Source organism: Anser brachyrhynchus (genome assembly GCF_964034855.1).
Source record: "Anser brachyrhynchus genome assembly, contig: SCAFFOLD_120, whole genome shotgun sequence".
Taxonomy (NCBI): domain Eukaryota; kingdom Metazoa; phylum Chordata; class Aves; order Anseriformes; family Anatidae; genus Anser; species Anser brachyrhynchus.
This window is the reverse complement of record NW_027663910.1, coordinates 242407-257539: the sequence shown is the minus strand read 5'-3', so window position 1 is coordinate 257539 and position 15133 is coordinate 242407. Positions and strand designations below refer to the sequence as shown.

Genomic DNA, 15133 nt, shown 5'->3' with positions numbered 1-15133 from the left:
CCCCAGTAAGGAGAGGCAGCGGGTCTGCTGAAGCATCCAGGCGAGCTTCTTCCTCCTGGCACACAAGAGAAACTGCTGAGCCCAGAGGCACGGCTGTAGAGCACCAAGTCAGGCTGGGCAGGGGAAAGTGGGGTGGCGGCTGAGACACGTCCGCCTCCTCAGAGGAAGGGAGCTGGTGCTGGAAGGGCTGCCGGCATGGAAGTGCGCAAATGAAGAAGTGCTGCCAGGGGCAGCCGACCGCTACAGAGGGTGTGCTGGCACTACGGCACCGAGGGGGGGGGAAGTGATGCCAGGCACCAGCAGGAGAAGGACTATCGCAACTCTGCGCCTCCTCATCATCACGCTCCCCGCCCCGCACGCACACCTTAACCCAACCCCATCCCGTCCCTGGAGGTCACTCCAGACTGCCTTCCTTCCCTTGTTAAGCCCGTCCTCCCTGTTCACATCTCTCTGTTCCCAGGCACCCCTGGCCTCATCCGAAACGTGCCAGCAGGTGCATCCCTCGGCACAAGCTGCTTTCTACCCAACGGCCCAGGGACCGCACAGGGGGGCAGCGTGAGGCTGCACTGCCCGCTGTTTGACTCACACGTCGTGCCTTAATGCCTCGGTCCTGCTAACGAGCTATGGGACAGCGTAGGTATGGCCTGAAGTCCAGGCAGGCCTGGGCCTGAATGCCTGGCACCAGAATACTCTTCCTTTCCCATGTGCTCCCTTCTGCTGCTTACCGAGCCTCTGGCGGAAGGGAGGGTGTTCTTCTGTTTGGGGCACAAAGAGCACCCTGAAACCTTTCCCACAGAGACTTGACAAAGGCTCCGGCGCGCGTCTGAGGGAATTGCTTTTTCAGAAGGCTCAGCGCCCGCCTGGTCGTTTTCTTGGCCAGCCTCACGCATCCTAGATTACAGCAGACCTGCACAGGAAGAGGGAGACGGGCAGACACGGACCGCTTTCCCAAGCCTCTCCTCCTGCAGAGGCTGCAGAAATGTACCAGGGGCTGCCTATAGCAGGGACGCCCCCTGCAAGAAGGGAAAGCATCCGGCTCCATCCTCCAGGACACCCCTCTGCGTCACCCTGCCGCTTTACCTCCCCTTTGAGGCTGAAGAAGGTCGCCTCCTCAAAGCAGTCTAACGCAGTTGCTGTCTTCTCCATGGAGTTCCTCAGGGCCTCCGCTTCGTTCAGCTTCATAAGGGCCTTCGAGCAAGCACACAGGCAGCAGGTGAGCATCGGTGCAGAGCCCCTGGCCAGCTCCGTCCTTCCCTCTTGCCTCCTGTGGCACCTGCCTTAGGAGGGCCCGCATCTCCCCACGCGATCCCTGCCCTAGCACAGTGCCCCGTGGGCTCGGAGCTCAGGCACCAAGGGAGCCTTCAGACCGCCTCCCAGGTAAAGCAGCTTGTGCTGACGGGCCTGCTTGAGTGCCCCGTGTCTCTTGCTGCGGGAGAGGCAAAGCGCAGGAAACAGTCCGGCTCTGCCCCCGCTGTTTCTTTTGGGAGGCCCCTTAGCCGGCGTGTCCTGTTGCAGTGGACTCCAGGTGCGGTGCGTGCTGGCAAGCAGGGCCACTCACCATGTAGCTGTTGGAGACGTGCAGGTAGGCAGCCGCACACTCCAGCAGGTAATAGAAGGCTCGGGGAGCGTTGCCTATTGCCACATAGTGGCGAGCCAAAGGCACAAGCACTGATTCGATGATGGCTTCGCATTTGCAGGAACACTCGCCACCGTCCTTCTCTTCGGTCCTGCTGGGCTGCGCAGTTGTCCACTCGCCCGCTGGTGGAAACCGCTCTGACGCTCTGGTCAGCGGCAGGATGCCAGGAAAAGAAGAGAGCAAAGAGCGGATGAGCATCACCTGAGATGACCCTGCTCTCCCTACAGGTAGCAACAAAAGCCCAGTTTCCTGCTGTCTCATCCCAGCTCCCACCCCACAGCCAGCCTCCTCGTCCCAGAGCTGGAGTCCCAGCCAGCAGCCAAACGGCAGAGCTCCATCTGTCTGCTCTGGAGCTCACTGGTTTCCACAATCATCAGAACCTTGTCTCCTCACCTCAACTCCTCCTCCGAGAAAGCCTGCTGCTGCTGCAGGGCATTTGCACTACCTGGGAAGAAGAGAGAGCGTGTCAAGGACCTCCCCACGTAGCCCGGGCTAAGAGCTGCGGGCTTGCAAGGCTCCTGCCGAGCAGACCCAGGGCACAAGAGCTGCGGTGATCATCCTCGTCCCCTGGCTCATCCCTGGCAAGCTGGGGCCCACCAGGTCCCCAGCACATGGGCCTGGGCTTCCAGAGGGAGGGGGCTCCGCAGCACGCACACAGCCTACCCTCAGGGGTGTGACTCCTGTCCTTCTTCAGCTGTTCTCCAGCGAGCACCAAGGCCTCCCAGCTGTGCCAGTCATCCTCGTCCGCAGAGCCCTGGCAGTTTTCCCCATCCTGGGGACTGGGGACGGCAAAGCGGTGGAAGGCCACAAAGTCCCCTCCGTGGCAGCTCCGGCATTTGTGCGCGTGCTTCTCCAGGAACGCAGCACGCTTGCGCTGCGCGTTGGCCCTCTGTCTCTCGGGCCACAGCTCGTAGGCTGCCTCCCGCAGCAGCGGGGCACAGAAGGCCAGGACGCCAGCCCGCCACTCTGTGGTCTCCTCGCTCATAGACGGCCTCTCCGCCCCTGCAAGGCAATGGATCGTGGCCTCAGACAGAGTGGTAGAGGCATTCTCAACAGCCGCTGGGAATTTCCCTCTGCGCAAAGCTGGTGGGGGAAGGCCCCTTTCAGCTACAGCGCTCCTGGGTCTACGTTACTGCCACCACTTACCGCTCCCTGCCTGCTGAGAGGTGGACGGCTCCTCTCCAGCATCTTGGACGTCTCTGGGCACCCCTGTGTCCTTCAGCCACTTAATGATGTTGTCGCTCACCAGCACGTCCAACAAGTAATTCATCTGCTGCCTGATGCAGGTGGGCAGGATGTGAGCCAGCAGCTGGGTGGTAAACACCGGCCCTGTGATGGCCGCAAACTTCAAAGCCATCTGCTTCTTCAGCGTGATCCGGTCCAGCTCAGCCAGCGCAATCTCTGTCAAGAAGAAGCAAAACGTCTCTCTCTTTTGTGTCCCAGAGCCTGAGCTTGGAGAGGCTGGACAGTTCCACCACGGGAAACAGGGTAGACTTTGGCCTCTCTTCCTCAAGATGGCACCTGCTGGGCAATCGCAGCCCAGGGGAATGTCTTCAGGATGGCTCCACTCCTCCGGCAACCACAGGCCACAAGGCCCAGGGATAAGAGAGACCCAGACAAGCGCTCCTCCACCAAGGATGGGGAGGGCACGATCCTGCGGGTACATGCGACCCGCGATGCGACCTAGCAGAGCTGAACTAGGCTGACGCCCAGCAGTGCACACAGAGAACAGAGAGCGCTTTCACCACCTCAGAGCTGGACTTGGAGCTCCCCGCAACTGCTGTGCGCCTCACAGGTAGGCTCACAGCTGGTCCACAGCCCGGAGGGGGACATCTGTGCCCTTAAGCACAGAGCTCTTTCTGCTCAGACCGGAGTCGCTTTCCTGGCACGGACCCCCCGGCTGAGCGGGTGACTCCGCAGCATGCCGATGCCCAGCCCCTCTCTCATGTGCACCCCAGGAAAGGACCCCAGCACAGCCGCGAACTCAGCCGCTCACCTTTCAAGGTGGCCGGCAGCACGGTGGTCTCCAGGCTGACGTCTGGTCTGATGGTGCAGACCCTGCCGCTGTTATTCCCAGCACTGGAGCTTGAGGTGGCTGAGACGAGGTGTGAAGTCTCGACTGCAGAAGCTGGGGAGAGAGAGAGAGGGAGCGCATGAACAAGGTGGGGCAAGTCCAACCTGTCACGGTCGGGTGCGCTTCATGGCCCGCACCGAATGCGGTCAGTGAGCGGGGCAAACCGGTTTCCACTGCAGTGTTTTTGTTTGCATCGCCCTTGCAACTCTTTTTCCGCCTTCACACCAGCTGCCCAGCTGTACTGAATGAACGTCCCGCGACAGAACGCAGTAGTTGCTGCCTTTGACCGCGCTACCTCCCACAGCCAGGGAAATTGCCGGTGATAATCCAAAAAGCAAAGCCCATGCAGGCTGTCCCCAGGGCAACAGCACTCTGCTTGGCATTGCTCTTGCAATTAGTGCTCTTGCATTACTGCCAAGCTCCTCAGTTCCCAGCGCCTTTGCGGGCATTTATGGTTTTGGATTACAGTTTCCCAGGTCTGTCCCTCTCCTGCAGAAGGGCTTTCTTCTCAAGGGAGCTGGTGGCTTGCCAAGGTGACAGCAAGGTGTGCGGGAGCCCACGCCTCAGCCAGATCAAGTTCTGTCCTGCTGCCAGATCGGACTCTGCCCAGACTCACTGGAGAGCCACAGGACATGGTCGTGCGGGGGGGAGGGAGGTGCAACAGCATCTAGCCAGTGCGCAACAAGAGTGCTTACCGATCAAGCCCTCCCAGTCGTCCTCTGCTTTTTTGTCCTGCCTCCCAGTGCGGAACAAGCGCATGTTGTTGCAACGCAGGCAGCGCAGCAGTTCCTCGCAGTAATATGGGATGCCAGAGCTTCTTTGGATCAGGAACCTGGGCAGGAGCAGAGCCAGCAGTGACCAACACCAGGGAAGTACGGTGCGACACAGTTCTGATGGGCGGGCGGCGAGTCACTCAGCCTCACAGGGTAACCAGCCTCTTCGTCACAGCTACGGCGCACTTCAGAAGGGGGCGGTCCTCCCACTGGCTTGGGCGTTTGGGACCCCCTGACCCTACACCGTTTGCTGGAGTCCGTGGGGAAATGGTCGTGGACAATGTCCAAAGCACAACGCAGCAAGCCTGACCTTCCCTGTCCTCAGGAGCCCAGATCTGCTCTGGCAGCTGGCTGGACCCCTGCTCCTGGGAATCCCTCCTGCAGCCTGGCCACATAGGTCAAAGCCTTTTGCACGCCTCAGCCACGCTAAGGCTTGGGCACCCACCTCCCTCTGCTCTCCTCTCTCCTCTTCTCTCCCCTTTCCTCCCTGCCTTGCCCTCCCTCCTCTGCAACAGCAAAGGGCTGTCACTGCCCGCGTGCTGCATCTTGGGAGCTGCCTATTCTTAGCTCCCGCCTGCTGTGGTGAGTCTTAAGGAGAAACCCAGGTCCTTGCTGGAGTCAAGGATGCTGCCAGAAGGCCCCGTGCTTCCTTTCCTGCGGGGCGACTTCCTTCCGTGGGCGGCGTAGGTCCAGCCCCTCCGGAAGAACTCCCTGGCCTGCAACATACCTTGCTAGATCCCTGGGGATGCTGACCACTCCAAGGTCCTGGCAGGCTTTCTGCACCACAGCTGCAGGTTTCAGCTCTTCCAGATGAAGACAGCTGATTCTCTGGGACATTGTGCTCACAGACATTGTGCTGCAGCTTTGAAAAAGCTCTCCGTTCTCTCGTGGCCAGGAGCTAAGCTCATGACCATGAAGAGCGTGACGCTTTGGAGCACGGGCCACATGATAATCCAGGAGGCAGGGTCGATGAAGTGGGCGTTGTCGATGACAAATATGCCGAATTCTCCTCCAAGGGTCTGAAAAAAGCAGACGGTTCTGTGTGGGGTCTGGTGGATTCTCAAGCGTCTTCTAGGGGAGGAAATGTAGCCCCTCTCTCCGGAGACGGAGAATACTCAGAAGTCTCTCCCCAGCCGCTTCCCTCTTCAGAAGCTTACTGGCTGTTCATTTCTGCGAGACTTTAAGGTCTCCTCAAGCACCACTTGCCCTTCTGAAGGAGGGAACTTGGGCAAAGGAACGCAGAAGGCGTCAATCCTCCTCCAGGGCACATACCCTCCAACTTAACAGGAGGCGAGCTACTAGGCATATGGGGAGGGCTCGAGAGGGGCTTCTGGGAGGAGGGGCTCCTGGGCCCTGAAGGGCGATGACCCTGGCACATCGTCCTGCTGCCCACTCAGGCCGCTCTGATGTGGAGCCTGCAGCGGGCAGGGTTGTTTTCTTTCTCTGACCCAGGTGGAAGGAGGAACGCTCACCTTCTGTAGCACTTGCATACAAGTCAGGTGCAACTCCCTTTTCCTTGGAGTGTCATGCATCTTGCGAATCTTGTCCGGGACGGCAAACTGGACGGGAAAGCAGAGTCAGAAAGAAACATCATCCTGGGACCAGGCATGCCTATCCACCAAGCTCGACGGCAGAACAAAGCGCCTCTGCTTTTGCATGAGGTCAACACGAGCCTCTCTTCACTGGCCTTTCCAGGGTGCTGACCAAGACACCTGGCTCATGCGCAGGACATGAAGTCACCACAGACAGGGAGCCTCCCCGGACCCAGGAATCAGAACGCGGTGCTATGAGCCCCGCGGCTCCCAGCCCGGAGCTAAGCCTGCCCAGCGGAACACCCAGACAACAACCAGACTACCTCAGGAGGCAGTCTCACCCTCTCGCTCCCACCTTGACGAGGAGAATGTCATTGAGGAGGCAATATCTGCTCTCTTCTATCGCCCCTTGGAGCTTGGCCTGCAGGGTGCGCTGCCTGTCCTCGCACGTTTCACCCGCCTGCAGGCCCAGAGCCCTGGCCACCAGCATACGGATGGCAGAGAAGGGCTGCCTCACGTTGGCCTCGGTCAGTTCCACGGTGACAACCCTGCGGTGCAAAAGCAAAAGGCACCTGAGCTGCAGAAAAGGCCCCCAGTAGCCCACGCCTGCCAAGACAGGAGAGCTAGAGATTCACGCCGCCTGGTTCTTACTGCAAAGGAACGCAGGGTGCGCAGTCCCGGGGGTGGGGGAGGAGGGCCAGGCACAGGGCAGAGGCATCGCAGTCTTCCACGAACGTCAGGCCAGAGGCCAGAGGCCTCGCCAGAGGCCAAAACCAAAGAAAACCCAGATGGGGCAAAGAAGCCGGGGTGTGCTGTAGGCTAGTAGACTGCTTTGCCACCCTGGACAAGCAAAAGAAGCCTCTTGGAAAGGAGGACCTGTGTCACTTAGTGGCTCAGGACACCAAGCATCTGGCACCTTTGGCTCAAGTCTTTTGATAGTTTTCAAGAGACAGCAACGTTAACATTCAAAAGGTCCTCCAACCATGGCCCAGAGGGACACCTGAGAACTGAGCAGGCAGACAGGAGGAAGAGTGGCCCAGTGGCCCACCTTTCCCCAGGGCGACATGACTGACCCAAAGCTTCCTGCGCAGAAGGAGCTGGGAAAAAATTCCTCCTTGCGTCAGAATGACCTCTGCCGTAGCCTTGCACGTAGTGGAGCAAGCACAGCGCAGGGAGCCCAGCGGAAAGCCGCTTGGACAAAGCCTGCACGGCTAGCGTGCGTCTCCAAAGCCAGGACAACCTTCCCCACCCCACTGGCATCACTCCCGGCTCTCTTAGCAGCAGGAGACAGAAAGGCAGAGAGGTACAAAGCAGACCCGTGCCAGGCCTTTGAATCTTCCTGGCCACGGGGAAGGGATGTCTGCGGGAGACCAGGCTGGTCTCTTGCTGCACAGCTCCTCTTTGCCGGCCAAGGTTGCACCCTTGGGGTCCCTGTGCCCCCATCCAGATGGCTCGGAAGACACTCACCACTTCTCGGCGATTCCCACATATTGATAGATATGGCCGGGATTGGTAACGCCTTTCAGCTTTGTCTCCGGCAACTCCTTGAAGAAGCAACCGGGCAGGCGAGAGGCTGCGGAGGTGGCTTCATCACAGGACACCAGCCTAGGGTAGTGCACCATCAAGCGTGCAGCCAAGTTCACCTTATGGCCAATCACTGCCACAGAGAGAGAACACGTTGACATGGTTAGGAAAGCGGCCTTGCCCCACCCTTCAAGGCCAAGGGCTACTTCCCCTTGTTGTCCATAGGTGCATGCCCAGTGGACTGCACCAATAAGCACACAGAGCTGAAATCCACACGAAGGTCTTTTAATTAAATAACTAATTATATAACTCTGCAGAGTCAGGTGCTTGGCGATCTTTTGCAAAGCCAGCACACTTCAGACTTGAATCACCGTTATTTATACACAGCAAACTTGTGAAAGCTATCTCTTTGGCTACTTTTGATTGGCTATTACAGCTCACCTAACTTATGTCTACGGAGTTTGCACATTACAGAGGAAGAGCGGGGGAGGAGGGGACACCAAATCCCACATCAGCATACATTAGCATTTTGATGGGTATGTTTTTTAATACGTTTATGACCCTTAATGAGCAAAAGGTTACTATAGATCAGTCTGGAGCTGTTGTTCTCCTTCTTGTTTTTACCTTTTATCCCATATCTTCCTTGCTTCTGCTAGCTCAAGGCTGCCTGTCTCTCTGCTCCCTTATTTTCTCAGCTAAAAGACTATACGAGCTATAGAAAAGACTACACAAGCTGCGGGCCTCCCTATATTCCTCAAGGTTTCCTTGTGTTTTTTTTTTCCCCAGCTTTGGGACTACACCCTCAGGCACAGGTCAACCCAGCAGCAGGGCAAGCGGACCCAGCGGGAACCACAAGTCTCTGAGCCCATTCTCCCACCTCAGGTGGAGACCGGTGCCATCTGGGCCGCCACCGGCAGGCTGTGGCATATGTGCTTGCCCCAGCCTGCCCGTCTCTTCATGACTGACATCCTTAAGCGCACCCACGCCAGCCTCCCACTCTTCAGACTAAGGTGCGGTACCTGTATGTTCGGCCCTCTCAGGGTGGCCACAGAGGCCGCAGAACACCGTCCCGCTGGTGACCCCGACGGACACTGCCCCGGCACACGGGGAGAGAAGCGCAAAGTCAGTGGCGCCCCAGGCGCAGACCTGCTCGCCCCGCTCCGCCCCTTCCCACATCTCCCCTTGGCGCCAGCCAGGGCCACCTGCTGTCCCACAGCCAGTGCGTGTCTTGGGGACTTGGAGAGCTCGGGGCGCAACACACCCCGCTCACAAGGGACACGGGGAGGGCGCACGCAAGATGGCTTGGACCCTTCCCCTGAGGCACGATGGCTGCGACCTGCAGCAGGCCACAGCCCCTCTCATTAGTGGAGGAAAGCAGGTGCTGCCCACAGAGCACCTACAATGCCAGCGGCTTGAGATCACGGGGCTGGGCCCGAGCCCTGTTCCTGGCCCTGTTGCCCAGAGGGGCCTGCCTCTGGCACCAAGGAGCCTCGTGCCCTGGTGAGGGCTCGCTCCAGCACCACGACTGGCAGGCTCTGCTTGGAGGGCCTGCGCCTGGCTGCCCTGAGCTAAGCCCAGGGGCCGCCTGCTGCCTCTCAGGGTGCTGCCTCAATCCTGCCAGGGACAAAGGAGGCCAAGCCAGGAGGCCACGTCTCTTGCTGGTCAGCCCCCTTGCGCTGTCCCAGGCAGCACGCACGCCCTGCAACGCTGCCACACACTCACTCAAGTTTCCTCAGCGACGCGGAGCACATGCTGACGATCTGAAGAGCGCTTTCCAAGGCATGGATGCTCTCGTGCTGCAGCTTTGCTCCAGACAGTCCCAACACACAGAGGAACGTGCAGCCCTGCAGAGGACGGATGCAACACATCTGGTTACAGTGCCCATGGCCAGCAGCTAATGTCGTTCCGCTGCAGTCGCCAGGGAGACCAGCACAGCTGCAGGTCAACACAAAGCCACAGAGGACTGATCCCACCGGCAAGGCAGAGCTGCTTCTCAGTCCCTCTCCACTAAACAGACAAGGGCCACCCTCTGGGGGTGGGGTTGCTCCCCCACGCTCACCTTATCAAACAGGAGGCTTTTGTTGTTTTCGCCCTTGTGAGGACTGAGGATTGCTGAAATGATCCTGTTGGCGTTAGAGAGGCCCCTCCTAAGATCCAGTAAGTTGGCCTCTGCAGAAAACTGCAGCTGGACAAAGAGGCTGGTGACTGGCCGTAGCTCAGACCACAGGTGCAGCGGCACATCCTCATCCATCTGGAAGGGAAGAGCACGACAGCTTTGCCAGCCTGTTCTCCCGGGGGTTCCTCTGGGCCCGTGCCATACACCAAGGGAGAGCAGGCGTGCTCGCAATACCAGGTACTACTGGAGGAAGGGTAAGTCCTCTGCTCGGTGCCAATCGCAGGCCAGCCCGCGGCAGGCAGGTCATAGCACAGTCATAGCACAAACGACAAAGGAGGGGAATGTTCCAGCAACACCCCATCTTGTGACAAGTACGGCCGCGAGGGGCGACCCTCTGGCACGTCCCAGGGACTTGAGCAGACTCGCCCGCTTGTCCTCGCCTCGTGCCCACAGCACGTCCAGAACAAGAGTCGTGGAAAAGGCAGAGGGAAGGCCACCTCCCGCCACCCGCGCCTCTTTGAGGAGCAGCACAAAACGGGCAGTTTCCTGGCACATGCAGCACCACTAGCCCTGGCGTCAGTTCCCCTGGGTTCCCGCCTCAGGCTGCTTTTCCTTTCGTTTGTCTGTTTTCACGAGAGCTCCACCCCTGCAATGCACACCTTCTTCTGCCCTCCCAAAATGCAGCCTCCAGCAGCGGTGGCCTTACCTTCCTGAGAGCGGCTGCCGGTATGTGCTTCTTCAGCCTTGCTGCCACTTTTCGATCACTGGACATGATAAGAGCTGGCCTTCGTTGCCCTAAGGAAAGCAAACGCAGGCCTTCACTGGCAGGACGGGACTAGAAGGGGGCTGAAAGACGGGGCTGGCGCTGGGCAAAGCAGAGCAGAGATTCTTTGGTGTTTCCTCCTGCTCCCCTCTGCAGCTGCTCGGCCGGAGCCGTCCCCTGGCAGGAGGGGGCGGCAGCGACAGCCTCAGCTGAAGCACAGGAGGGCCAAAGGCACGAACGTCGACTGAAAGGTGGAAGAGGGCAGAGGGAGTTCCTCCCTGGAACTCTGAAGCAGGCAGGCCCCATTTTTCCCGCCAGTCCCAGAACACGGTGAAGCAGGGACTCACTTATCCTTTCCAAATGCCGCATCTTCGCGTGTTGGTCAAAGCGGCCTGCAGCATCTTGGCGTTCCGATCCAGACCTGTGCTCCATCCTCAGAACCTGCAGACACGCAGAAGGAAAGTACTGCCACTGGCCGCCCCAAGGAGCCCCAGGAGACACAGCCGGCCCCTCCACTCTCACTTTCCAGAGAAGGGCAGAAGCTCTTGGTGCAGCAAGCCCACTTCTCTGGATTTTCAGCTGGGACAGAAGTGCCTCCTCAGAAGGACCAGAGCCACGCAGGCATCACCCAAGCATGCCCCAGCTCTCAAGGACAGCTGCGGCGACCCACGGGGGACATTGCTGGTGGGGCCCAGACCCTTCCCGTGCTTCCCTCGGCCCCTCACGCCAAGCAAACACAACCCAGAGTTACCCCTGAGGTGGAAGGGCAACTGCTTCAGCTCTCCACCAACCCTTACGGCTACAACTCTCTCCACGTCCAGCGCCTCAGCCTTCTAGCACCTGCCTCCTTCCCTTCCGGGTGCGGGTCTTCAGAAAGGCTCTAGAGGCCAACCCGTCCACCTACCTTCAGAGACCGTTTGCCACCAAGAAGCTTGGTCTGGATCTGTTCCTGCTCACACAGCTCCCAGCAGGTGGGTGAGAGGATCACTTCACTTTTAACCGCAAGGTTTTGGGCCTCCATAACTTCATCCAGGGCCTGGCTGCAGATGAAGTAATGCTGCTCCCTGTCTCCGGCAGTCAGTAAGGTCATTTGCCCTGCGGAGATCCCTGGGGAGAGAGCGAGAAGAAGCACTGACACCGGGGAGCTTTTGACCTCTATGGCCCCCCAGCACCTCAGCTGGCCAGCAGCTCAGCTGAAACCCAGCCTGGAGACGGGCATTAGGGAGGGGGGAGGAGTAATGGTTTTAGACTAAAAAGAAGGAGATTTACATTAGATATTCTACTGTAAATTAGAATTGGTGTCTGCAAAGACACCAAAGAAGTCGACGCTGACGATGTGTTGGCACTGCCGGGCATCTCACCCTGCTGCCTGTGCCACCAGCCCAGCAGAACAGCAGGTGTGATCAGTGCCTGCTCTTTTTGCTGGCACGCAGGTTGTAGCTGTCTGCTTGAGGAAAGATGGGAGGCTCTCAGATAGTGGGGAAGGGTGGAGCTTGAGGTGAAGATGAGGTGAAGAGGTGGAACAAAAGCAAGCAGGGAGACACAGGTGATGTAAGGAAGGCTGCAGTCCGCTGCTGTCACCTGCTCATTTGCGACAATCCTTCTCAGCAACACCAACCCTTGGCTGCTTGGCTGCCGGAACATGAGGCAGCTTCCCAGAGCCGACGCGTGCCTTACCCAAGCGGCAGGCAGGGCAAAAGTGCCTGTGCAGGGACTCGGTGTGGAATGCTGGCAGGGGAGGCTTTCCATTGGCGCTGGCCCCTGCAGAGGTGCCGGCCTTGCTCTGGAGGCAAGAAGCAGCCAGCAGCACTGGAGAGTGCCAGGGCTGTGCACGTGGCACAGCTGACCCAGCAGCGCCCATACCTATCTTCAGCTGGAGCTTCACACCCACGTGCGTGTCACGAGTGCCATGCTTCTTCTGGATTTGCTGGCAACACTGCAGCACCAGGCCGATGGTCTGAGGCAGCTGAGCTTCCGATGCTCTCCACAGCACCAGCACAGCATCCCCTGGGGAAAGGGAGGGGAAGGTGAAGGCTCTCCTGAGGGACAGCAGCAAGCGGCCAGCCGGCGTGCAGAGGAAGATGGGCTTGTGGGAGGGCATCCTCCTGAGGGACGGCACCCTGGCCACAGGGACCCCTCCCCTCTGCCGGGCCAGCCACAGCACCAGCCAGGGCGGCAGAGGAAGAGGGTGGGTGGCGGGGGGACCCTCTGCCCGGCACTCCTCCGCAGCTGCAGCGGCCAGAGAGCTGCTCCATCACGCCAGAGCACAGAGCAAGCGGCTCCCGCGGGAAACACTGCACAGCAGCAGGACACGGAGGCAGCCTCCTCCTAAGGACACACCTCCAAACTTCAGGATGTCTCCTCCAAAATCCAGCACATCTGCGGAGAAAGAGAAGGGAAGGCAGAGTTATGGGGGTGCCTTCTTCTGGAAGCCGTGGGGCAAGCCACTGTGGCCACAGCCCTGGCCCCTGCACAGCGAGCTGGGAGGCAGTGCCGTGGGATGCTACACAAGCACAGTACGCTGCAAGCTGGAAGGCACCTCTGGAGATTATCTGCTCCAGTCCCGCACCCCCGTCTCCACTCAAGCCGAGCCACCCAGAGCCACCTGCCTGGGGCCACGTCCAGATGCCTGGTGAAGGTCTCTGAGCGGGGACACTTGCAAATGCTGCCAAAGTGGTGGCCACCACATGCTCACGGTCAGAGACATCCCCCAGGATAAGGGGCTCATGAGGGCCACACACAGATGTCAGTGCCAGCATCCCTAGGTCACTGGCACGCTGGCACTCACTGGATGCCCCCAGCCTGCCCGGGGTCCTAATGGCACCAAAGCGGTGTTCCATCGTGGAACTGGAACTGTCTCTCTGCAAGCACAGAGGCAGATGCTGAGAAAGAGGGTGTCCCCTTGCTCATGCAATCAGAGAACGATCTAGGTTGGAAAAGGCCTTCGAGATCATCAAGTCCGACCATCCACCTGGCCTACTGAGTCCCCAGCACTAAACCATGTACCTTAGTGCCATGTCCACGCATCTCTTAAATAGCTGCAGGGACTGGGACTCCATCACTTAACTGGGCAGGCTGTTCCAATGCTCGACCACACCCTCCATGAAGAAATTCTTCCTAATACCCGACCCAAGCACAACCTGCCCCAAATTGAGACCCTCTCCTAATGGCCTATCTCTTCTCACCTGAGAAAAGAGACCGACTGCCTCCGCGCTGCAGCCTCCTTGCAAGGAGGTGGAAAGCGCAGTGAGGTCTCCCCTCAGCCTCCTCTTCTCCAGACTAAACAACCACAATGCCCTCAGCCGCTCCTCGTAACTCCTGTTTTCTAGTCCCTTCACCGGCTTTGATGCTCTTCTCTGTACACACGCAAGCGACTCAAACATCCTTCTTGCGGTCGGGGCCCCAAACTGAACGCAGTATTCGAGGTGCGGGCTCACCGCTGCCGTGTCCAAGAGCTATCACTTCCCTAGCCCTGCTGGCCACACTAGTTCTCATGCAGGCCGGGATGCCATCGGCCTTTCTAGACACCCGCGCACGCTGCTGGCACATGTTCAGCTGGCCGCCGACCAGCAACCCCACATCCTTTTCTACTGGGCACATTTCCAGCCACCCTTCCCCAGGCCTATGCGGCTGCATTAGGTTGCTGTGAGCCAAGCACAGGACCCAGCACTTAGCCTTGTTCAGTGGCACGTGGCTGGACTTGGCCCAGCCCACCTCGGCAAAGCCTTCCCACCCTCAAGCCAGTCAACCATCGTGCCTAACTTGGAATCGTCTGCAAACTTACTGATGGAGGGTGCATTCAATCCCCTCCTCCCTCCTGGTCACTGATGAAAATGTTAAACAAAAAAGGCCCTGGTACAGAGCCCTGGAGAATGCCACTGGTGTCCAGCCACCAACTGGATTGAACCTGGATTGAATGCCACTTGCTAGGACTCTTTGAGCCCAGCCATCCAGCCACTTCTTTACTCAGCAAACAGTACATACGCCCAGGCAGCATATATATGAGCAGCCAGTTTCTCCGGGAGAATACTGTGGGCAGCGGTATGAAACGCTTTATAAAAAGCCAGGCAGACAACGTCCAGAGCCTCTCCCTCCTCTACTAAGCGGGTCACCTTGTCATAGTTGATCAGGGTAGTCAGGAGGGACCGAGCCTTCAAAACCCCATGCCGGCTGCTTCTGATCCCTCCATTGGAGGCACACGCACGTGCCGTGTCACAGCACTCAGGATCACCTGCTCCGTAACCTGCCCTGATACCGACGTCAGACTGACAGGCCTGTAATTCCCTGGAAAGTCCTTCCAGCCCTTCCTGTCGCCTGGAGGCACGTCTGCCAGCCTCCAGTCCGCTGGGCCTCCCTGGTCACAGTGGGCAGCAGAAGAGACCTGCTGCGCTCCTGCCTCGCCACGGCAGCCCCACGGCTCCCACTGTCCCCCCAGGCCGCAGTGAGCTCCACAGCCCTTCCAAGGAGGCAGGAGCAGGCGGAGCAGCAAGGCTGCCTCTGCCCTCGGCAAGCAGCCTCAGGGCACGATGTCCAACAGCCTGGCAGCATGGCTCTTACCCTCCAAAACGTCACACTTGTAGTCATTGAGCGTTTGCGCCAGCTCGTCAGCACCTCTGTCTGCGCCGCTCTGCTGGACGCACTTCTCTGAAAACGCAGTGAAACCTGCAGGAAGGACACACAGAGATCAGGACATGTCTACGTGGGCCAAAGGACCT

The 15133-nt window shown here is 59.1% G+C and overlaps 1 protein-coding gene across 1 annotated transcript; it reads right to left on the bottom strand.

Annotated features, from left to right (window-relative positions):
• Positions 1-667: 667 nt before the first annotated feature.
• LOC308186665 (adenylate cyclase type 10-like) lies at positions 668-8715 on the bottom strand (the record flags this gene model as incomplete). Its single annotated transcript, XM_080608785.1, is given in 14 exon segments — positions 668-907; positions 1081-1188; positions 1559-1781; positions 2030-2081; positions 2300-2638; positions 2783-3037; positions 3633-3764; positions 4406-4542; positions 5211-5338; positions 5341-5502; positions 5956-6042; positions 6371-6563; positions 7483-7672; positions 8559-8715. Coding segments are annotated over 14 exon segments (2349 nt in total). The 3' UTR covers positions 668-721.
• Positions 8716-15133: the final 6418 nt, after the last annotated feature.